Source organism: Aythya ferina (assembly GCF_964211825.1).
Source record: "Aythya ferina genome assembly, chromosome: 3".
Classification (NCBI taxonomy): Eukaryota; Metazoa; Chordata; class Aves; order Anseriformes; family Anatidae; genus Aythya; species Aythya ferina.
The window spans coordinates 91,891,553-91,916,427 of NC_140298.1; the positions used below are offsets into that span (position 1 = coordinate 91,891,553).

The following is a 24,875-nucleotide window of genomic DNA, read 5'->3' on the forward strand; positions in this document are numbered from 1 at the left end:
GGGGATTTTTGATAGCTTTTATCTTTTTGTTCATGTAGCACTAAATCAGCGATTAAACAGAGAACAGGGTTTTGCTCTCAGATATTCAGAATTCTTACTGTGATGTTTCCTTTTTATTATTATTATTTCAGTAGACCTCTCAAAATCTTTCTTAAGAAGACAGAGAATGGCTAAGATGACATTTTTCTTTGTGATAAGCAGGAAAACTGTTAAATATACCAAAGGTTGCACACTGAATACAGAAGACCAAAGGGCCAAAACATTTACAGCTACATTAAGTAGGAAATGAAGCTGCACAGAATTGTTCGGTTTGAATTCAAGCTGAGCTGCAGGAAGCTGGTATAGCTCCTCTCACATTACACAAGTTCTTAAACTAAAGATGAAGTAACATCTTGCCACCTGTGACTTTTGTGCATAGTACTGTTGCATTTTGTGGTGATAAAATATACCGCTTAAAAATTGGTAAAATATACATTCTGTGTTTTTCTTATCTCTTTGCAACCCTTTAAACAACAGGATAAAAATTCAGAGATTCTATTCTTGACAAACCTCAACAGATCCTATTAAATGGTGTCTGAACAATTTATCCCTTTCTTTTTGGCTTCTGTTCTTTCTTCATTATTCAGAGGTGACCCCAGCTGCACTGACTCCTTAACCAAAGACCTGTCTATCATGATGCCTAGCAGAACCTAGCAGATTCTAGAAGTCTCCAAAATATATGTTCAAACATTTTATATCTTTTGGATGTCAGCAACTGATAGAAGCACTGTCCATTTCAATCGCAGATAACTGAGAATAGTTTTCTATAGGCTCAAAAGAATTTCTGCTCTAAAACTAGCGTGCTTTAAATCATTTTCCTGAATGGAGGACACGTAGGCTCCAAAATATTAAGTGATTGATCAAATATGAGCACTTAAAACTTTATCTGCTAAGATTCTTGCTTTGTCCTTTGCAGTTTTCCCACAGAAAATAAGCGTTTTGTCTGTTTATGTTGATATGGAGTTGGTTTATGATTCAAGCCAAATGGGCTATTTCTTTCCTACCTACTGAAGCTCTTTGTCACAACATTCAGTAGTAACAATGAGTCAGAAACAGAGCTTCATTTGTTCCCCCATGCTTTCCAGAATGAGAAAAGGATGATAAAAGGAAGACAGTGAAAACAAAATAAAGCTAATTAGTCATGGAGTAGATTTTCTGTAATAGATTCCCCACACAACTTATTCTGCTTATATAATTATACGCAGCACATATTACAGTTGAATCATCATCAGCATGCACCCAGCTGCTCCTATGCCAGACACAGGTGTTTAGGTTTATTTTTTTTCCTTCCTGACCAGGCAGTAGCCTTTTTTTTTTTTTTTAATTTTTCTTTAATTCGAAAAAAACAATCCAGTAGCTGTTTACTGAAAGCAGCAGAAGGATTAGCTGATCTAATCCTGCTCGCAGTATCTTTCTACCCACTCTATTCCTCTGGTTCACAACTGAGAAGCAGATGCATAATAAAGAAAGTATTCCAGATTCATCATTAAGCAAAGCAGTTAATATTGACAGAAAACAGACAAATATTTAACTGCTGCAATTTAATCAGAACAGTGAGTATGGTCTTTAAAAGCACATTGGATTTAGATTGATTCTTTTTAATTTCTAGCAAATTTATATAGGAAAGATACATTTATGAATATAACTATAACAGTCACAGGACTTAAACTCATTATCTGGCATTTTGGGGCCATGTTCTTTAGCAAGTCTTTTCATCTATCTTTGCTTCAGCTTCTTGTCTGTGATAACAAGAGATCACAGAGCTCTTGTTATGATAAAATTCATTAATAGTCACAAAATGCTGAGATGCATGGCCAAAGACTAAAACAATCAAAACAAATCAAATAATCAAAACAAATTAACCGATCTCAGTTAAAACACATTTGAAAGCAGATCTACTTTGCTTGAACCTACTGCTGTTTTTTCAGTCCTTTATACAAGCCTTTCAGTGTTATCATCCATAATACCCTTATGGCTGAATGGGATAACTGGGAGAAAATTTGGTCCGTAGAGCTCAAAATTTGATGGTCAACAGTGCAAAATCTAGCTGGCAGTCAGTTCCCTTAGTGCTCAATATTGTGGCCAAAAGAAATAATGAAGGAGTCCATTAAGTCCTACAGAGGAAAAAAATCTTCCCTGATAGGGATTGCTTCATATTCATGTCAGAAGTACAATGCTATAAATGCCCTTCAGACCACCGTGGAAATGTTTTACTATAAAACATTATTTGAAATTACCTTTTTTTCCTTTTCTACCTAATATTGAAGGACAACCTTCTTCTCCAAACTTTTGAAGTATGTAGTCTGGGTTATGTTGGTATGTTCAGTTTGGTCATCTTTAGTAAGATTGTTTTGTTCTTGCTGTTGTGGCATTTAAAGGTTGAAAGAGTGGCTTGAAATGAAAGAAAACTCTTATTTTTGTTCTTTCTTCCTTTCTAAAGGAAGACTTCATTTTTACAACCCATTTGATAAAATTCAACTGCTGATCATCACTGAATCCTCTGAGTAAAATCAAATCCCCAATGTGATCGTGTCACCATCCTTTGTGCCGTGGTGCCTGGTATTCTTTTATCTACTGCAATAAATAAATAGAAAGTAACCTTTGGAGAAGGAATGCAATAATGGGACCAGCTAGTATCATGAATACAAGCAGATAGACCAAAAACAACACTGAAATGTAAAATCACTCTATACCTCAGCTTTATTTGGCTGTATTGAGAGAGTGTCTACTTTTAGGCCCCTATGAAGTGAAGGCCATGTGTAACTTAGGTGTTGCAGTGGCTAAAAAGTAATGGTCTTCCCTTCAGACTGATTCAGACCACCACAATGAGCTGTATATTTTTTCTGTTGACTGAAGAGGCAGACAGTGACAATATGCCATTCCTACAATGTTGATTTCAAGTATTTAGTATCAATTAGTAGGGAAGAAGACAGTATACAGGGCTGGCCTGACTCACACCCACACATTATGGGATTCATTCCCTTTGGGATCCTAAACATTGACCTTCCAAATACAGAAAAAAGTCCATAACAACAGAGGTAAGCTAGAAGTAGCTTGACTTCAGTCTAGTGAGGGTAGGATATTTTTGTTATGTTTCCACTGCACTTTATGTTTGCTATTTAGTGACATTTATGACTTCAAAGTATGTAAAAAGTTTCTGGACCAGTTGAGTCCTGTTGCAGTGGTATAGGCTCCAGTACATTCTTGTGTTTCACCCTGTGACCCCATAGATGATACATTCCTTTAGGCTGGAAAGAGGTCCTAGCCCATCCCAGCCCATTCTGGTTTACAGCTAGACGACTTATCCATTCTCTTGGCATGTGTGTTCTGACTCATTAAGGTTGAAGAGGACTTGACTGAGGGTCTCCTACTAGCCAACATCCCTGACCACAGGACTTTTTTTAAAGGCAGTGGGCTTCTCAACAGCTGCCTTTTTCCACTGTGTTATATGAATGCCCATTTTCACTATGCATACTGAATAGGTTACACTCATCAAGGGTTTGGGCACCTTAATGCCTATCTCTGAGACACAGGAGAATGTTGAAAGAAACTAAAACACTGAAGGACTCAGGGTAGGATCATCTGAAGCATGTGTGTGGTTAGATTCTGAAGGAGCCTTCTGAAGCGTAGTCTTGAGCAACCTTGTGTGGCTGACCTTCCTGTGAGCAGGGGAACTGGACAAGAACGTTTCCAGAGGTCCCTTCTGACCTCAGTTCTGTGATTATGTGATTGTGAGGCAGAAAGGAGGTGCTGTCAGCCTTTGGGTCTCAAAATCAAACACACATGCCTAATTGACTTTGTTGATCCTAGGTAGTATGTGTCAAAATGTTTTGATTTGTTCTTTTTTTTTTTTTTTTTTTCTTTTGGCAAGCCTACATTCTCCTGTGCTTGTTTACTCACTGTGTTAAATGTGCATACTGCATATTTAAAAGCAGTAGTAACTGTGGTATTATTTAAATGAATACTTTTCTTCTACCTTTCTGTCAAGCTTGGGCTCTGATAAATTCAGTCTTTATGTGCAGCTGGATCTCTTGACATCATCTAGCCTACCCTTGGTCTGCAGTTGGTTACAGTTTGACACCAGACAAGTAATTTCACTTATTTGAAATATGGAAAGATTAATAATTAACTTATTCATAGGGCTGTCGCAAAGTTTGGTTAGCTAGCTAGTAAGCCCTCAGTCCACCCTGGAAGTTTTAATATACATTCACAAAACAGACTTTTTCTTTGCATTTACTATTTAATTGCTCTATTTGTCATTATATTTACACATTCATACACACAGTGTCAGGACAGCCTCATACTGCCTACATTCTCCACCAGTTTGTCAAAATGCAGCTATGGTGCCAAAATACAAGGATCGATTTGTGGCTTCCACTACCTTTAGTGCTTTCTGCCTGTGTACTGCACACCAGACTTTGTCTTGAGGTACTTGATTGATTAGTGTGGGTGTAGCTATGCCAGGAAAATAGATGATCCCTCTCTTATTTCAATTCTTATTGCATTACCTGAGATTGGGAAACCAATAATAATTAAAATTAGAAAATTGCAACTACTGAACAAAACACTGCTTAAACAACAACAGTAACAAGTAATACATACATATCCCATTCACTCATTGCCTGCAAGGGCTTCATGCCTCCCTAGGTGCAGTGTGGAGGCCATGACCTCATGCACCATGCTACCTGTTGTCCCCTCAGGGTCCTGAATGCATCCCCCTTCCTGGGGTCTGGCTGCTGGAGCTCAGGGCCAACACGAAGTCCACACCATGGATGGCCTGGGGGCAGCCCCAGGTTCTGGGGCTGCTTAGGTGCCCCCGGCTGCCCTGTTCCTAGGTGGTGGGGCTGGGGCAGGCCCTGCTGCCAGGCCCTGCCATGCTACCCTAGGGAGCCCCCATTGCTCATGACATCCTGGCCTTGCAGGAGCAGCTGACCCACACTTTGTCCTGACATAAAATCCTGTCCTAAATCTGTTCAGGATTTAACACTCTATTTACCTTCTCCTCGATCCAGCAACAAGACCAAAGCCCCAGTACTTCCTCACTTTAGGCAGCAGTTCCATGCACAAGTCGGCCTTCTGGGGGTGGCTTCTCTAGTGTCTTCAAAGCATCTTTTCTCCCACCAAAATACGCATAATACCATGGTGGGTTTCATAAGCAGTCTCCTGGTCCAAACATTATGTGGGCCATTCAATCAAATACTTTCTGTGATTTCCTCCAGTGATCCCTTACATCTCCTGTTGCTTCCTCACGTTACCTTCAGTACCAGCCTCCAGGCAGAGTTGTTTGCTTCTGCATGTTACTTTTCAGTCACTACTAACTATAGCTGATCTCCAGAAAAACGTGGTTTGCTTCTTCCCACCAATCATGCTTAGTGACCTGCTTTCTTACAGCTAATAGCTATGAACATTTCCACATAGCATTTTTCTCTGACAGATTTGTGGTACCCAGACAGGGACATCCGGACTCTCACACAGCGAAAATGTAATTTATAAAATCCATCTCCTCTTCAATGTGATGAATTGAATGCTGACTGATGGTGCTGAGTATCACCCGAAAAATTGATTTGGATATTTCAAAATTAACTGTTAAACTACCTCAAACCAATGGTGTCAGCAGTTGCAGTACCCATAGTGAATATAGTGGCCAACATATGGAGACTTGTTTTCTTTGTGTACGTTATTCTCCGTATGATATTTTTCTACTATAAGCTTTTCTGTTGTATAAATGCTGAAGGACTCAAGCTTCTAAAGTGCTTCATAAGTTAAATATATATACTTATATAATATATATATTTATAAAGATAATGTCAATATAAATAAATATTTATAAAAATAAACCTTGTGATATGTGATATGCTTTGTTATGACAAATACAATATTTTGCATGTTTATGAACTTATGTATATGTTTCATAGTTCCCCAAAACTTCATAATATGAGTGTTCTTCTGCCATAAAGAACAGGCCATCCAAATATTTTAGTGTTATGAATTATACACTGAAAGTGGGGTTTACTACTGAATAGATCAATTTAAAAGTAAATAAGATCAAACCAAATGGATGTATTCATATTGTGGGACAAAATCTGAGCTAATACATTTTCAGGTGGGAACTTTGTGATTTCACATTATTTAATGGAATAGTTAAATTGACTGATTTTATTTCTGCATATAATCTATACACTTGCAAATCAGAAACAGATTAATCTGAAATGAATTTTTCTCAGTTATAGATGTTTATTCTGATAAATTGAAACTTTATGCAGTGCCTTATTTGTTACCTGAAGTATCTACATGATTGATAGTATTGAGCATCCCTTTAAAATGAAATGTTTAATCTCAGCTTTATTCTTGTAGAGAAATGCTTTCTAATATTTCCAATTTCAGCATGTATGGATTTGCATTCCCAATATTTTATTGAAAAAGTGGACACAAAAATGAAGAAATAGAGCACCTCATCTGCAACGAAAACCAGATTGCACATACACAGCAACAGTCACTGTGTTGTTTACACTTCCTTAATTTCCTTAATGACAGGCATTCATAAAATATAATCTTGTTAAAGGGCTAGTGTCCAACATAAGGTTTCATCTACCCATGCATGAAGAAAATGCTGCACATTTCACATCATAAAGATTTCTCTTTTCCATAAACACCTCATAGTTTCCATGTTTATACTCAGATGAAAGTAATCCATCTTGCTTAAAAAATGTAAAACTTAATAAAAGGTGGCACACATTTAGTCATATGAGCTAAATGTGTTATATTTACCTTGTTTTTCTTCTTTGCAGTTAATATTCATGAATCTTGTGAAGTATTTATTTTCCAAATAACACACTTCAGCTCAAATATACATTGCTAATCAAAGTTTCTGAATAAAAATAGGAGATAAGACATTTATAATATGTTATAAAATGTGCATGTGGCTATTTAAATATTGTCTTTCTTGAAACATATCCAAATTACATTGTAATCCATATTTTATCTTTTTACATTCAAGTAAGGAATAAATATATAATACTGTCGTTTCATGTGCATTTTAGAGTAGTTTTAAAGAAAATTGCAGCTAAAATGTATATAAACGTATTGCCATAAAATAGTCTCTTTTTTTCTTTAAAAAAAAATGTTTGGCTATAGCTTAGAAAAAAATTCTCAGCTCTTCATATGGATTGCTGTGATTTAGAAAAATTCAAGTACAAGGGATATATGCAAGTATTATGAGAATATTAATTTCTTTGACATGGCAGTTCTAAAGCTCAAACTCTTTAGTGTTAAGGAAAAACACAGCATATATGTCATAAGCAGGCAGCAGCAAAACAGCTAATGACTCTGGTCCAGAAAAAGGTGAGTGAACCCCTTTAATCAGTTTAGATGATAACAATATACTTTGAAGTTCTCTGCTATTCTATGCTTATATATGCATTCTGAAAGCACAGATGTGCTCCATTCTGGTCCTTTGTTCAAATAAATATGCAACAGCCAAGTAGCAGTTTTTGAAAAACGCAAGCAACTGATTATATTGCCTGGTAGTTAGGCTTCACAAATCAATAAATCTTCAGTCTGGTAAGTGTGTGTGCCATTTAACGTTTCTGTCTTGTATTATTGACCTGAGGTGGGTTGCTCATGCTTTGTGAAATTAGATTTGTAATGCGCCTGGCACTTTTAGTAGCACTGTTACCTCTCATTTGTTATCTAAAATCAGAGCTACTCTTCACTTGTGTTGAAGAGAGCCTGAAGGGATTATGATGACAGAGACTCATCTTCTTTCTTACTGATGATGTCAAAACAAAAGACACAATTTTGGTTAGGATTGGAGACACAGAGATTACTCTCTTAACAGTTGCTACAGCCTACTAAGAAAGATAAATTATTCATTCCCAGTTTCATGTGGGCTAAAAATGGTGTATTCCCCTTCTGAAGTATACTCTGCTGGAATTCTTGGCCCTTTATTTATGACAATGTAAAAAGTAATGCTTACCACAAATAAAATGCTAGTGATATTTCTTGTCATATAGAGAAAACTACTTTTTATCAATAACTTAGTTTCAGTTAGACTAAAATAATTTACCAAGTTAAGCAGTACAATAGAGATCTCAATATCCTAAGAGGCAGTCCTGATTCACATTCCCTTTCCATTTTTTTTATATTAATGTAATTCAGCTGAATTAGGAATCCTTAGACCTTACTTCATAAACAGTTGAGTAGGGAAGACAAGTGCTTCAGGAGCTGGTCCTGAATGATAACAGAGAGTAGATGTCTGTCTTTTCCTTTTTTTCTGACTAGGATGTGTCTGAAAATGTAAAGAAGCAAATTACTTGAATATGATCAGCAGAGCCTGAGAATAGGCTGTCTGAATCTCACTAGGAGAAGTAGGCACATAAAGTTTGTCTAAGTCTAAATTAGGGCAATGTGAGTGTAGCTCTAAGGCTCGAGGACTCAAGGTTGCAAAGAACTAGAAGAGGTGAGCCTTAAAGCCTCTGAAACCAAAATACCATTAAAGAATCTCCAAATTATATAAAAATAAATAAATAAATAAATAAATAAATACTTAAATGCATACTATTGAAATACCAGGAGAAAATCTTTTGGTCATGAGTGCTGGTAAAGACAGCAGCCTCAATTTCAGGGCTCGCACTAATTGGCAGTAGAAGGATTTTATTCTTTGCAGTCTCCCCTGTATTAACACTCTAAGTATATAAATTGTTCGTTCCCTTGGCATTCAAGTTAAAGACTAGGCTTCTCATTAACCACATTGCTTAACCTATTTTTCTTTTAGTTTTCCCCAATGTAGAGGGGGGTGTAGTAGTTCATTTTAGGCCATCAGGCTATGTAAAGGAAAAATAATTAGTGCTGCCTGGTGGAAGTGATAAATGTTGCTCATTATTGTATTTCTTCTGTCTGCAATAGGTAAGAAAATAGAAGATTCTCAATTGGAGGTCATTTTAGTATTGTATTGTTATCTGTACAACATTGCATTGAACAGCTTTATTCATGTGTCAGGCGGCCTCCTAATTTTCATTCATAGGATCAGATTTATGCGAGACCCTAAATGGAAGACTATATCTTAAGATGGCTCACGTAATCATTCATTCCTACATTCTAGCGCAATGTTAAGCTTCTAACTCTGGAAGTGTCAATATGCTGCAGGGAGTAATAGCCCTTCTCAGGGGAGGGGAGAGAGATAACTGGTAGGACATTACCTACCATGTCTCTTTGTGAGTACATTAAAGTACATTTTCATGCTCTTTTAAGGCAGTCTGTTGGTGAGGTGTTAGGACAATTCAATCCTCAACATTTGTTTGAATTTACCTTTTTCATTATTGTATTGAGTGGAATTTTCCCCACTCAGAGTATGGTATTTTGGATATGTTCTTTTTTTTTTTTCATTCTTCATTCTGTTTTGGCCATTCTGTCAAGCACAATTTACATATACACAGAAAAATTCTTACTGCCACAGGCAAATTGTTAGTATAACCTTATGTAGGTAAACATTGGCTGTCAGAAACATACATAGACATGCATTTTCTTCACAATTTTTATCTCATAGCAATTTCACATGGGACAATTGTTTCCATACATCCATACACCGATTTCTTATATTTCTTTATTTCCACTGGTACTTTCATATGCATAAGATTCACTTGGCTGGTAGGTAGATACATGGTTTAATAAAGAGTATTATATATAATATCACAGTCTCCAATGCAACAGTTTCAGTTTTTGAAATTTGAAGTTTTACCAAGTTTTATCTTGGTAAAGTTTCATACTTTGCCAGGCTTAGAAAAATGTTAATTTGCTTAGTGGGAGATAATATTGGATGTTTCCTATATAGGGTTATACTCTGCTTCTAATGATATTAATATGAATCTTACCATTTTTTAAAATAGAAACATGATCCAACACTTTTTCAGTGTGATCAAAATCACTGTAACTACAAATGATACTGTAGCTACAGAGAATGATGTGCCTGATAATGGAGTCATGTTTCTCTCCAGAATAAAAGTTCTCTGACTTGGTGAAATCTTGTACTTTTGTAAAGAGTATTCTTCTATTCTTTTAAAGTTAGGTTTTGGGTGCTCTATGCAATCAAATTTAGGCTTCAATCTGTTCACTGTTCAGCAGAAGTCTCCCAATTCACCCTTTGTCAATATAATAATGTATTGCTGCTTTTGATTGCCATTTAGGCCTTTTCTAAATGAACAAAAACACCTAATTTGGCTTCCCCAGAGGAAAGCATATGACTTTTTAGATAATAGATGAGTGTTAGGGAGCTTGTTTTCCATTTTCTGTACTTAAATGGTTTCATCTGTACTTAAGGGAAGAACAACAGGTCAAAACCTATTATGTAATGACTTCATATAAGGGGCTTCACTCTTTTCTTGTCAGTATATTCTTTTTGTGAAGATTATAGTTTAATTTTACTCATTCTCTCTGTGTCTTCCACACTTTTTATTAGGTGTTACATAGGTTTTAACTGGGATTACATAAGGGGAGTAAAAGATAAAGCAAATTTTCCTTTCTCTTGTATAATATTAGCTAAAATTGCTTGACTGTAATTATATTTATATTAAAATTTAGTGAATGAGAGAAACCAAATAAGAGAGTAAGAACAAGCTGTGGAAAAGACTGCAAGGACTTTCCAAAAGTAATGTTCATCTCTGGAGCTCTGAGGAGTAGAAGTCTTTTTCTTTGATATATAATGTGGACTCAAAGGCAAGTTAAAGGTGACCATAATGAAAATTGAAATAGCCATGTTCAGGTGGAGCAAATACCCAGTTGGTACATGAACATGCGGCCATGCTATCAAAAACAGGAGAAAGTAACAGTATTCGATCTCAAAGGTGAATTATTGAGTTAAAAAGTACAGCTTTTTATTAGCAATAAAAATAAGTGGGCCCATGCATTCATCTAGCAGAAAGAAAAACCCACAAAAATACACAAAGAAACCAATTGTGATCCAGCAGAGAACATAAGTACAAGTTCAATATTCTCCATACTTCTAAGTAACAACAGGTTGTCCTGAAACTCAGAATCAAACATCTGGTATTCCTAGGAGTTGGTGCCTACTGACAGGATCAAGTCAGTAACAATCTCCTCTTGCAATACTGTCATGATCATGAATAATGATAACAATAACTATTGTAATGATGATGAGGACAACTATGAAATTTTGTTGCAGCTTCAAAACTCTGTATAAATATTAATGTTATTTTTTTCCAGTGTTGTTGTGCCATTCCCATTTTTACATGTGTGAAATGGAGATGTCGCAGTCTGTCAGTCTGTTGTCACAGTGCACTGATGTATTGTGTTTACACCAGTGCAGTCCCCGTGAAATCAGTAGAATTGCAGAGATATGATTAAGAGCAGAACTTCTGCTTTCCTATTAGGAGCCAGTCTGAGAACAGATATATTCGAAGTCATGATTCATAAAATATATCTGTTGAGGAAAAGCATTCCATTGAAGTAAATGATCCTTGGGTGCCTGCTCCCTGTAGTATACGGGGTGATATATGCATTAGAAAGAATCCCATTAACTGATCTACTAAAGGATCATATACTTAACGCTGGGATTGACAGAGCTTGCAGAACTGGCATGAGGAATAAGGAAAGTTAAGTAGAATCTGGCAGAAACAGTTCTAGTTTCACATAAAGTGGGTATGACTAGATTTTCAGCTGGTGATAAGCTTATTACGCAAACATGGGTTGCTGTTGTGATTTTTTTTTTAATATTCTATGTAATATGTGAAAAACTGTGTGCAGACATTTCATAAAGAAATCGCATCTCCTATGCAAGATAGAGAATTTTATGCAAGATAAAATATATTTGTTCTCCATATACTATCCAATTCTTCTAGTATCTCTACAGCAGAAGAGAAAAATAGTTTGAATGAGAACAAAAAGGTTTTCCTTTCTGCCTTTTTATTCAGAACTCTTTAGAAAGACTCCTTAGAAAAACTATCTTCCTTAGGAGATAACATTAGAATTGTATCTAATAGAAAGAATCTAGGCCTATATATATTCAGAGATATTAATCATCTCAGTTACTTCTGTTATAATCCTGTTGTTGGTCCATTCTAAGATCAGTTCTACTTTTTCTTTACTTTGTAGAATTATCTGAAAGATTGTAAATGTCATTAATTTTAAGCTTAGATTTAACCAAATCTGAGACAAATATTACAGTGTTAACATTCCTGCACTGAAATATATTTAATTTTTTGATAGAAATGTTAGAATTATACAATTGCAGGGCTGCAAGAGATCTTAGGTCATCACCTGCTCTTTTCCACTGCATTAGCAGGGCATGCTTACTCCATACTTTGTTATAATACTGTAAAGTATATGGTTATGTCATTTCTAACATGTTTTTCTAACCTGTGCTTAAAAACATCCAGTGAGGGACCCTGTATAAGCCTATGCAATCTACCTTAATATCCATCCCATTAGAGAGATTTTATTCTAATACCTGTCATGGAGAAAAAGAACAGATTTTGTTGTTGTTGTTTGTAGCAGCCTTCTCTGTGCTTGGAGATTACAATGTGCATCTAATTTGTCTTGTCTTCTTCAGCTCTTTCAATTTTGCCTAAGTGATATATGACGAGTATTAGCAAAAGTAATTATCTGCTAAAAGGATGCTAACAATGAAAGAATGTATCTTGGATTTGATGAAACCTGGATTTAAACTTACCTTTCAGGTCACTTTTTCAGGTGTCTAGTGGTTCTTGAAACTTTCTTGTAATTTTAATTCTCTTGGCTGATGTACTTCAGTGTGATGTACCATTTCAAGGCTATTAGCATGCCTTATGTATCAGCAATGATAGAAATGAGGAAATGTATATACCAAACATGTTGATGGCAGTAAGAGAACATAGGATCAGAGACTAGTGAAAATTGATAGACTGAGCAAAACTCCTGCTGATTAATAAAGTGGGCCATTAAGAATTATGACATCATTCGCCATTCTTATGTTGGAAGAAAGCAGAAAAATGTTTACATGTATACTCTCTATATACCTATTTATACATCACAGTCTTTTGCTTACTTTTTCTGTAACAGGATGGCATTCTTGTCATGTTTTCAGCTTGTCATCTACTCTTAAGGATCTTTCTTGTGGAACTGTTTTCAGCTGTTTGCAGTAGTCCTAGGAGCTTTCAAACACACTGTGGAGTACATTTTGCTTATAATTATTATGCTGTATTAAGTACTGTTTATTGTGTTAATAATAGATTAATTATTACTAAATTGTGTGAAGGGACATGACAGCAAGCCTAGCAAAACATCCTCTTAAAAGCTATCTTGGAGCTGATGATGTACATCAAGCCAATTTTTGGTGAATCTTTATTATATTAAATAATCTGTAAATCTAAGAAAATATGTGAATGGAAGAGTAGAATAAATACATATTTTTGTTTTGTTTTGTTTTTTTAAAACTACAATATGATCAAAAAAAAAAGGCTCTGTCCAACAAAATAATAGCAAAAAGTCACTGTCAGACTGGCTAGTCTTTCAATACTAAAACTGCCTACTTTGGGAGTATAGTAAACAGGCTTGAAGTTAAGTGGGTTCACTTTTAAGGTATTTAAAATAGCATCTTAGTAATGTAAAGCCAAATTCTAAATGCTACTCCCTTATGGATACTTCATTTCTTATGGATTGATGTATGTATAATAAGAAAAAGCTCAGCAATTTTAATAAAAGAGCCATGCAAAGATGCTATTATTCTTCCTGGATTAATCAGAACTGAGGAAGAGCTGGCAATTTTTTCTCCCTCATGTTAATGCGAGGCTATCAACATTCATTACACTTTATTAGAACTTGGCCTGCTCTCAGAAGCTCTAGCAAGTACTATGATGGCAGTTCGAAAATCGGAATTTTGACAAATACCATATTCCAATATACAGCAAATTATGCTAGTTGAAGGTCCACTAAGAAACAAAAGGCAAATAATACCTCTTTAATGTCAAACTCTGTATTTAATATTATGGTGATAGGAAAGTGTATAAAATGTGTGTAAGAAAGGTTTAATACAGTAACATATCACCAGTTTTATTAATACCATAAAATCTGTGTTAAGAAAATGATGACATCCAGGAATAGGTAAAGTCACGTGGGGAAGACCTATAAGTTTTTTTTTTTATTTCTTGTTGATTTTCTCCTTCTGATTTGTAATTTTGAATATTTTTTAAAAGACCTACTTGGAAAATGAGTGAAAAGAATGCATGTAGTACAAAAGGTATGATACTATTGTACAAATCATTCTGCTTGTATACTACATAAGAGCTCTTGTTTAAATATCACATATGAATTTCAGTTCAAACTTCCTCATACATTTTGAAGTGTTATTTCCCACAGATAAATCCAAAACTCTGGCAGAAAATCATGTGTTCTATGCATAAAACAACCCTGCCAATAAATCTGCAATCAAATGCAAAGAAGAAAATATTCAATTTAAAAAGAAATTAATGTTGAAAGTGGTGTCTTAAGACTGGTATCCATTAAAGTACTTATGTGTGTTCAAACAACAACTACATAGTTCCTTTTTGTTGTTGTTGTTTTTCTTTTATTTTGTTCATAATTGGTTGCACCCACAATGAAGAAAGAGAAAATGGAGTGTCAGGAAGACTTTCAAAGTCAACCATAATGTAAATGGACTGATGTTCTAAAAACTCAGTTTTCAGGTTTTTTTAGACAATCCTTTTTGCAAGTAATATTTTAGTAGAAAACAATAAATAATATTTTCAACAATGCAATGTGGAGCACTCAAGAGTAAGGTCAGTAGCATGGACCTCCAACTTCCTTTTGAGTAAAAGAGAATCAGTGCACTACTGCAGAACCCTCTCTGCAATACAAACATACAAAGCATATCGATAGAAAAGCAGTATCATTTGTATGCTAGCTACAATACTCTTGAGTATGAATAAATCAGATCAACTGCTTATAATCATAAGTCACACTAGAGTCCCAAAGATATTCATGTGCATTATTATGTCCACTTTTATGTATGCTATCCTTAAAGAATTCACTTTCTCTCTGAAGTTTCTCTATCTTCATGTATTTTTTAAGTTCTGCTTTTCCCACATATTCTAGTAAAACGTACCAAGGAATAAGGGAAGAATTTAAGTAGAGATAGCAGAAGCTATTTTGTAGCATTGTTAGGAGGAAGGCTGTTGAGTTCGATGTATGGATATGAGGAAAGTGTCACCAATAATAGGGAAAGTAATATTCGGTGTGATGCTTCCAAAGAACTGTTAACTGTTTTACTTTCACAGACTGAAGAACAGCTCTTGAATCTTACATAAACAGCAAACACTCTAAGACCCAATTAAGAAAACACTCAAAACAAACCGTCAGCAACACTCAGAGTTTCTACCCCATCAGAAGAGCCTTTTAAGAGTTAGAATTTCCTTTCTCTTCCAAATCCAGACCTCTGACAAGTAACACATTCCAATAGACACACAAACACACTTTCTTTTTTATAAAGAGCATCAGGAGATTACTAGTACTGCAAGACACTATTAGGGGTCAAAGTCATCTGTGTTTTTTCCCTCTTCTGCGCTTCTTTTGACTCCCTTGCCTCATCTCTGTCTGTCTCTCTCTCTCCCCTGCCGGTATGCATTTACATCTAGGTCACTTCATAACAACTAGAAAACGTGAAATTTGGTGTTGAATGGCTGGAGGTTACAATAGACATTTCATTGATTTCAAATAAAATGTCAGACATAAAATGAAGCATTCATTTCTATAATTATCACTGCTTAGTGATACTAAAATTTCACCTTGTTGAAATAGAAGAGGGTAAAGAAACATATGAATATTTCCATAGAAGCAGCATGTTGAAGTCACTTTTCAGAAGAGAGGGTATGTTTTTAGTAACAGAAATATTTTTTAAGGAAACAAATAATAAATGCAGCAATTCTGGAAAGAAGTACCAAGAGATTATTAAAACTGTAAGGCACAGTACACATTTTCACACTTGTGAATTGAATGTGCTCAGTCATAAGTAAAATCACTGTTCTTGAAAAATCTCCTGTATTGCTTGACAGCTGGTTAGATGTTCCCTTGACAACTGCTCTGGTTAATCAAGGGTGTAAATGAGGCTGCTGTTTCAGTGTTTTGCAGGAGTCATTTTAGATTGTCTCTTTAATATCAGCACTTTTTCAGTGAAGAGTCATGTGTGTTTTTGTTGAGATTTTTTTTTCCCATGATGTATTATTAAGTTGGGTTTGTGTTTGTCAGCTTGAAGGAAAAAAATAGCAAACAGCTCTAAAAGTAGTCCTCCAATTGTAACATTAAAAAGTGGACAGTAGTTTAACTGCTTTGTAATCATTTCTCAGAAGACTAGAAACCCCCATCTACTATCTTCTAGATATTGATTTTAAATAAATAAATAAATAAATAAATAAATACATCTTTCAATGACAACTTAGCTTGCATAAAATTAGAAGCCAATTCTCTTTATAAAGCCTGTGTTGTTTTTTTTTTGTACCCTCTGATCTGACCTTTTAATTTTATGTCTCTCCTTAGGCTGTCAGAAATATGGCTGCACCTACAGCACTATACAGAAAATATAATTACTATAAACTATATTTTTTAAAGTTTGTTAACACAACCGTGAATGCACCATTTTTAGATGATTACATTATGTTGTTATAATGCATGAATGCAGTTAAGAGTCTTCCAGAAGTTCCACTCTCTGGACCCATTCTCATCCATATTGTCAAATATGTAATCAGTTTAAGATACTTTACTGTGTTTCCCTTGATATAAACTGGTAGCTGAAGCAATCATGCTATCAATTAGGGCTTAAGTCAGTCTTTCCAATGATTAGAAGAGACAGCAGTATGTTTTTTTGATCATACTTTCTATTGTGCTCCTTTACTGCCACCTGGTGACCTGCTTGAAGAAAAAGAAATTGCGATCATTTCTCATGTGGAGAAGTAGCTGTGATAATTTGAAATAAAACCTTTACTTGAGCAAGATTATAACAGGTGACAGATTTAGAAGTGCCTCGATCTTTGCTAGTTTAAGAGGATTTATTTTAATACAATTTCAAACCTATATTAATTCCATACTTTATATCTACAATTGTGTCATAGGTACAAGCATGTTAGGTAAACATTGCACTTTGTTAGAAATTCAGTGTTCAGTCACCTGATTAATCAAGTTGTAACTAGTAACTGCATTAATCACTGTATGCAACCTCGGTTTCGTATCTGTCCATCAGTCTTTTGTAAAGAAACAGCCCCTGTAGTAAACCCTTTGTTAATTCTTGTTCTTAACAAGAGCTTATATAAAATCCACAGCAGCTATGAAAAATCATGTTATTCTAAGCCAAACACAGAAAAGAAGTCTGAACCTCTTCTCATTTCAAGTCTGTGGAAACAAATATTCAGCTACATCAGGCCTGCACCTTAGCATTTACAGGAACAGGTTGGGCTCCACATGGCTCCAGACCTAGTTAGATTACTGTAAGAAACGCTCTGTATATCATTCCCATGTGTCCCACACACATACATGTTTCCCATACCTACTCTCCACACACTCGGTTCTCTTCCGCTACGTGAAACCTTTTTATATCATTACAAGTGTGATGTGCATGAATCAGACCAATTGGTGCCTGACAAAATAATCCTGCAATAGGAATCATATTGCATTCTATTCAGTCACTGTCTCTGGAGGTAAAAATACGCCGGCTTTGAATGCAACTGAAATATGCCACTGAGATGTGAGGCAGATGGACTGAAATGCCTTCAGCATCTAAACAAGTGAAAAAGCACAACTGAGCTACAAATACGTCAAAATTTAAAGATGTCGGTGATTAGCCACTTTTATCTCAGGTGTTCTTTATGTGAGGTCAGTATCTCATAATAGGAGGTTAATTAGAAAAAGAAAGAAAAAATGTCAAGAGAATAAATCATCAGTTCGGTTTTATCTTTTCTAATATAGATAGTGGATTATTTTTTTATATATGAGGTGTGTGTAATAATACTGCTGCATTTATCTAGCTGCAAGATTAAGACAGATTTAATCTTGGTTTATAACAGAAATATTATCCAGTTGTACAGTTAGATGAAGAGACATTTTATTTCAGGTCATTTCTACTGCAGAACATTTCAAGCATATTCTTTTCTACATCATTGTTTTTAAAAACTAGAATAATTATCTTTCATATGTCCATATTTTAGTACTTCGTGAATGCAAATGCTGTGGTAAAGATAGAGACAGAATTTCTGTTTTAATTGCCATTTTTCATTATTTTCATAATTTTCTCAGAAAGCTGTCTTTTGGGCTGAAATTTTCCATGCTCTGTCTCTTTTCAAAAGCTCTTCTAAGCATATGTGAGTAATCTAGCAAACTCAAACAGTCCTAATTTTGTGGTAATGTAAGCATGAAAAATATGCATTTTTCTCACATTTCAAATGACAAGTTTTTCATTTCTGTGACCTAAGACAGAGAGAATTTTCATGTATTATTTGCTTGGAAGTTCTTGCAAGGAAAGGAGCAAACGCTAAAGGCAGTGGTGGCAGCAATCCTAACATGAGCTCCGGAATACAGGGCAGTAGATTGCTGCTTACAGCCTCTGCTTTCTTCCCACAGCTCAGTCACTAATCTGCAGGCTGACATCAATCTAATCGTCTCTTCTCTTTGAGTTTTCGTTGCTGCATCTTAAAAAAAATATATAGCTTTATGTTCTTTGTGAAGTTGAGACCTGATGTTCAAAATCACAGTGTAATAGCTGCTGCTTATAGGTATTTATTATTTCCATTTTTCTGACATGTTACTTTAAAAGTAGAATGAATCACCAGATATACCTGAGTAAGGATAACCGTGTTAGCATGTATACGATTTAGGATACCTGGGATTAGCTACATAAAGATACTGCAGTAAAAACTGTTTCAGCATTGAATAATCTTTAAAGTTTATTTTAATTGCACCTATTTTTATTTTTCTATGTCTTTTTTTCTTTCCTTTGCAAAGAATCAAAGCAAGAGAACTTATGTACCCAAAGCAGTGATAATGTTTGAATACCAGACATTTGCAATGAAAATTCACAATGCTGAATTTAGCTTGGTAGGCTAATTGCTTGAAGCTGATCAAAGTGACATAGACCATGCTGTTCTATTCTTTTCTATCAGACAAACATTCTTATTTATGAATATTGCCACATCACTTAAAGCTTTATTCTTTGTAAGTTGGACTATTGTCAAATGTGATATGTAGGGTTAAACCTTGAATTAATATAGAAACTGCAGAATATGCAGATTTCAGAAATCTTTCTGAAAAGCAGGGACAAGGCAGGGGTGAGGAGGAGGCACTGCCATGGGTATATTAGGTCTATGCCAAAAAATCCACATTGGCTGATGTCAAGGAAAGGTTATGAGTTGCTTTTCCCCACAAGAAGGGTAAATTTACTTTTACCTGAGAAATTATCTTTATACACTGTGATTTTCCTGGAGCAGAAGTATTAGTAGGAACATGAAATGAAATTCAAGGTATTTTTCCATACCATGAATTGGCTGGAAATCAGAGTAGATAGAAGTACTTTCTCCAAACTTGTCCTTATGTGAGTATTTAAAAAGGGAATCACAAAGGCCTATTATTTATTGAGAAGGAGCTTGTGTTTATTCAGTTCACATTTTATAAAGATATTGTGAAAATTAGCTAATCTTCAGAATGGCAGATATTGCTGCTGACTCCCTACATTAAAAATGAAATGTTATTATAACTTTATGCTACGTAAGAAGGAACTTAAAATATTAACAACTTCATTTTTTTTAAACCTAAAATTAAAGAAAAAATGAACATTTTTCAAATTCAGTTGAATAGTCTAAGAGACTGGGTCTCATTTTTAAAGGGCGATCTAGAAGATGCCACTCAAATACCTGTCTTGTAAACAACTTTTAAAACACTGTTGTTCCTGATTCAATAGTAGGAAAAGTGTTGCATACTTACAAAGGTGAAATAATTTAACACATTTCAACCCCGTGCAGCAGAATGCAGTGAAAAGTCAATGAGTTAGTATTGACTGAAGTAGCTCTGGAACCAGAAGCAACATAGCCATTAGAAAGGCAGGATTTATTTATATGGGTGCATCACCTGCTGATATAGACATACTGCCTATGTGACTTGTGTTGGTGGATGTACTGTTTTTTTCCTGCTCACTCAGATGTCATTGAACTGCAGTTAGTGTTAGAAATGTACCCATATTCATTAGGGGCCTGATACTATATCAATTTATGTCAATACAGTGTTCCCAGTAACTTCACCCAGAGGTGAAAACTGAGGCTCTGGATTTCATGCTGGATCTACAGATAGGAGGATAGAAAGTAAATCTGTAGACACAAGTACAAAAGCAAAGCTCAAGGCATAACACAGGATAAATTATACCATGGAAACAGACAAACAGGTGGTGGTACATGAAGAAGTCAGCATTCAAGAGTGCGGTAGGTTTTGCTGCGGTTCATCCAGGAGTAAATTTATCTTTGGAAGGGCTGAGGTGTGTCATTTATAAGAGTAGTAATATCTGCTTGTAGTGTTCAGGGCATCATGGGCTTTAAAATATGTTAACTCTTTCATAAGTCTGAGGCCTGACATGAAGATTCAGTTGCACCAACACAAAACAGTTTATGAGATTCCTGGCATTGTCTCTTAGTTCAGCTAAAAACATGGGAAATTTGGCAGTCCAAATAAATGTATACATTTCTTTCAGGATCAAAATATTGTGAAAATGTAACATTTTTCTTGTTAAAGGCATTACTCTGGAAACACAGTTGTATGGATATGACTGAGTAGAGTTTGATGACCTGTATGTTAGCGTTTGTGCATGTAGTCAGTAAACATGAACATGGTTCCCAAAAGGAGGCCCATCACACTTACTTTTAAAGTATTTGAAAATTCAAACTGAGGATGGAAGTGGGAAACACTTGTACAGAATTATCAAAGCTTGGTTTTAAAGAACCTATCAACTAATATTCTCGTATTCTGCCATTGCTGCAATAATGTTTATGCAAATTCCTTTCTAAATACTAAATATATATATTTGATATATATATATATATATTTCAAAATCATCTTGTAGGATTGGGTTTTTGTTATTGATATTATTCATAACATTTCCTGAGATCTCATCATAGACAGAACTTAAAGAATTTGGGGTGTCTGATTTAATGTTCACTAGTGCTTGCTTTACAAATTCCCTTAACATTATATTCTTCTTTATCTATGAAGCTCAGTACCAGAGTTTACATAAACAGCATGCTTCCCAAGTAGCAATAACTATATCACTTTGTAATCTTGCTGCTCTGAGGTATGCAGCCTTTCATTTCTTACTCCATTTCTGTTTCCCCTGTAGGGCAGGAAGAGGAAATTTCCACCTTTGGAGTTCAGCATCATTCAACATTGATGATACTTGTCCAACAATCTTCTATACTAGGGAGACCACATGTCAGCCACACTTTGCACTTACAATTTATCAGTACCCACTTACGCATGTAAAGATCTCTTTCTTCTTCATCTCTGTAAACATTTCAAAAACTAGAGTCAAGAACAGCAGGAAAGCAAATAGAAGAGGGACATTAAAAGAAGAAACTTACATCTTTTGTGTCCTGGTTAGTCCATGTAGCCATAAAACTAGAATTCTTATTGTCCAAAGGCTGTCATCCCTCATGGAGTCAGAAGCATCTTTTTCACCTTGCCTTTGCTGTATGAGATTCGAATACTCCTCTGTCAGTGGCATAAACGGTAATGAGATCTTCTGTTTCCTTCCAGCTATATGTTGCCTGTTAGCAGTCCTGAAGGGTACTGCATGATTGAAATGGCTGCAGATGGAAATCCTCCTGTACAACACAGACTCTCGCTCTCATATCAAGCATCTCAGGTGAGTCTGCAAAACATCAAAAAACAGTTATTTGCTTTGAACACACAGATATCATTATATGCACTTACTTTCTCTTTAATATGTCATTTCACACAAGGCATCCATAGTATTTCCAATGATTTCTTCAGCTTACCGAACCCTGAAACGTCTATTTCAGCTGCTTAAAGTCCATGAAAAGGACACTGATACTGCAAGAGGAAAAATAAAATGTTTGCAGTGTCACTGACTTAGGCCACAGTGCTGCTAGGAACAATTCAGATAATGCCTAGCAGTAATCCTGGTTACTTTTTGTTTGCAATCGACACTGTATAGTGGAAGGCAGTTATGAATCATCACTGACTTAACCTGGTGTCAGAACTGTTGCTAGGATTTGCCTTCTGAACAGTATTATAAATATGATTGTCTCCATTTTGAAACTGGTAACAGAAGACTCACCCTAAATGGGCAACAGGCCAACTTTCCCAGATCTTGAGATTTTCTGTTATTCTTTGTCTCCATTTTATCACCTGTCTTTGTTCTGCATTCTAGCATCACAAGATTCTTTCTGCATGGTACGTCTTAGGTGGTTTGGGACATGAGAATTTGAACTATGATTGAGAGTTCACTTTATAAGTTTATTCACTAAGAGACAGTACAGTTAACTGTAGAGATACTAATCATGATGTGCATTGCAAGTTACTATAACGTTACCATAATGTTATGTTAAGGCTGCTAGGGTATTAACAAGATTAACAGGAATTTTTCTTGTGTGCTTCCTTAAAATATATTCTGGTTCTGTCAGTTTAACTCAGAACAAGACCTTTACAGGAAAAAAATGTGCTTTATGGTGTACTAGCATGAGTTTGAACATCTAACATTATGATAAAAACCATTGATGCATGAAACTGAGGAGAGCCAACTGAAGTTATTCTGTGGTTCACTGGGTCTGCCCCCAGGTCAACACTTTTGTAAAATAAATCCAATAATAAAAATGTTGCGCTGCAAGAGAATTGTTAGATACATACATACATACATATGTATATATATATATTTATCATAGACATTGTACATTCCAGCTCAGTGCTTTGCTTAATTCTGTAACAGGTTCACAGATGGAGAGAAAATGTCTGTCTGCGAATACTACTTACAAATCTTGTCCGAAGCTATGCTGGTTTACAGCTATGTTTGATAGGAGAGAGAGTCAAGTGATATGAAATGAATTTGACAAGTGCTGAACTGATGTCTTTGAATTCTTTCCATGTGAAAAATCTGATTTAATTTTATCCATGCTCTAAAAGGTGTAGTGTTTTCTTTTTCTTTTCTTTCTAAATGAAATGCATTGTAAGTAGAGGAATATCTGAAGGCATTCATGTTCATTGTATCTCCAAATTTCACTTTAGATTGTCAGCAGCATAGTTCATGCAGTGATAAAAGCCATATAAGAAACAGCAAAACAAGGTAATATAGATATGTGAAATCTAGACAAGTCAACATGATGTCTTCTTCCTTCTGCTCCTAAATTTTGCAGTTGGTGTCTGGATATGATAGTGAAGGACTCCTTATCTATAAATTATCTCCTCACGTAAATGATTTCTCAGTTTTACACATCCTGTGATATATTTGTTATTCCATTGATTTATTCATACTTGAATTGACTAGGTTTCACTCACTTTCTGGATTGGTGGCATTGTATAAGTAAATTTATCACAGAATGATAATGAATTTTTTTACCTGATTTTTTAAATTAAAAAAAAAAATATATATATATATATACATGATCTTTTCAGTTCCTGATAGGCAAAGGAACTTAGGCATGGTGAAGCCCCATATCAGAGCTCTAAATAGTCAAGCACCAGCTTTGAGGGTGGAATTCATAGTACTGAATGAGTCACTTACAAAACCTTTAAAAGTTATGGACAAGGTTTTCCCTCCTAGATAGGTAGCACAAGAACACTAGACTTGGTCAGACGCAGTATGAAATTGTTTTGGTTGTTCCCTTGGCATCTTTATCAGGATGTTCTAGGTACATATAACCCTAGAATTTACTAACTAAACCTTTCCCTTTTCTCCTGGTCTTCACTATAGTGGTCCATTTTTGTCACTCATCTAGGAAATGTAAAATCTTTATTTCATAATTCCTTTTTGGGGGGATTCTGGAGGTCCCTGATCCTAAGGGAAAGCTTTATCCTTTGGTATACTGTTTCTCCTGTGTTCCTGTGCCAACCCTCAACCAAGATTGTAAAACTTGTGTAAAATGAGGAAAACACTAAGAAAACCTTAAACCATGTTTAAAGTTAGTTAAGTCTCAGAATTCAAATTTATATTTCATAGAACATATGTTGTTTTACACATTTGAAGATATACACACACATAAAAACAGTCTCTTTGTACAAAGTAAAATAAAAAGAGAGACGTTTAAAAAAATCCTATAATCAAATATCATCAGTTTTGACCATCTTCAACTAATGGCTGTTTCCTTTATCTCGTATTATTCCTTCATTGCTTATAGTACCATCATATACCACATTCTTTTCTGCTGTTTCTTTTCTTGTTTCGGCAGATCGCCTTTGGATCGATCTTTCTTGGAAATGTTCCTGTTCATGAAAAGGTTCCTCGATGTGTTGGGCAGATACATGGCTATAAAGGATGCATTAGGGATTTTCAAGTTAACAACAAAGAATTGTTCATCATAGATGAGGCTCTCGGAGGGAGGAATGTTGAGAACTGTAATGTTCCAGTATGTGAATATCATCCATGTCACAATGGTGGGACGTGCACTAGGTAAGAGTTACCATTTTATCATCTATTTACACAGTGGCTGGTAGGTTCATCCTTAATGAGAAATTATTATAATTTTCTGTGTAATAAAGTAATCACCTATCTTCTGTCCCGATAATGCTTCATGCCTAACCAGAGATTTTACACCTTATTTGCTTACATGAAAACAGATATAAAATGTAATTACATTGTCCATGCTACATGCATA

At 35.3% G+C, this 24,875-nt stretch overlaps 1 protein-coding gene and 1 long non-coding RNA gene across 4 annotated transcripts in view; one reads left to right on the forward strand and one right to left on the reverse strand.

Annotated features, from left to right (window-relative positions):
* LOC311433466 overlaps positions 1-22,168 on the reverse strand; it is a 42,949-nt gene extending 20,781 nt beyond the window's left edge. Inside the window, exons 1-2 of the long non-coding RNA XR_014690763.1 lie at positions 22,044-22,168; positions 21,627-21,916 (exon numbers count right to left, since the gene is read on the reverse strand). This is a non-coding gene — a long non-coding RNA (uncharacterized lncRNA). The remainder of the gene's footprint in view (positions 1-21,626; positions 21,917-22,043) is intronic.
* EYS (eyes shut homolog) overlaps positions 1-24,875 on the forward strand; it is a 723,774-nt gene that overhangs the window by 591,815 nt on the left and 107,084 nt on the right. For all 3 annotated transcript variants that reach the window (XM_084512624.1, XM_084512623.1, XM_084512622.1), the window contains 2 exons: positions 21,802-21,910; positions 24,450-24,670. In XM_084512624.1, coding sequence (XP_084368750.1) covers positions 21,802-21,910; positions 24,450-24,670 — 330 coding nt within the window. The remainder of the gene's footprint in view (positions 1-21,801; positions 21,911-24,449; positions 24,671-24,875) is intronic.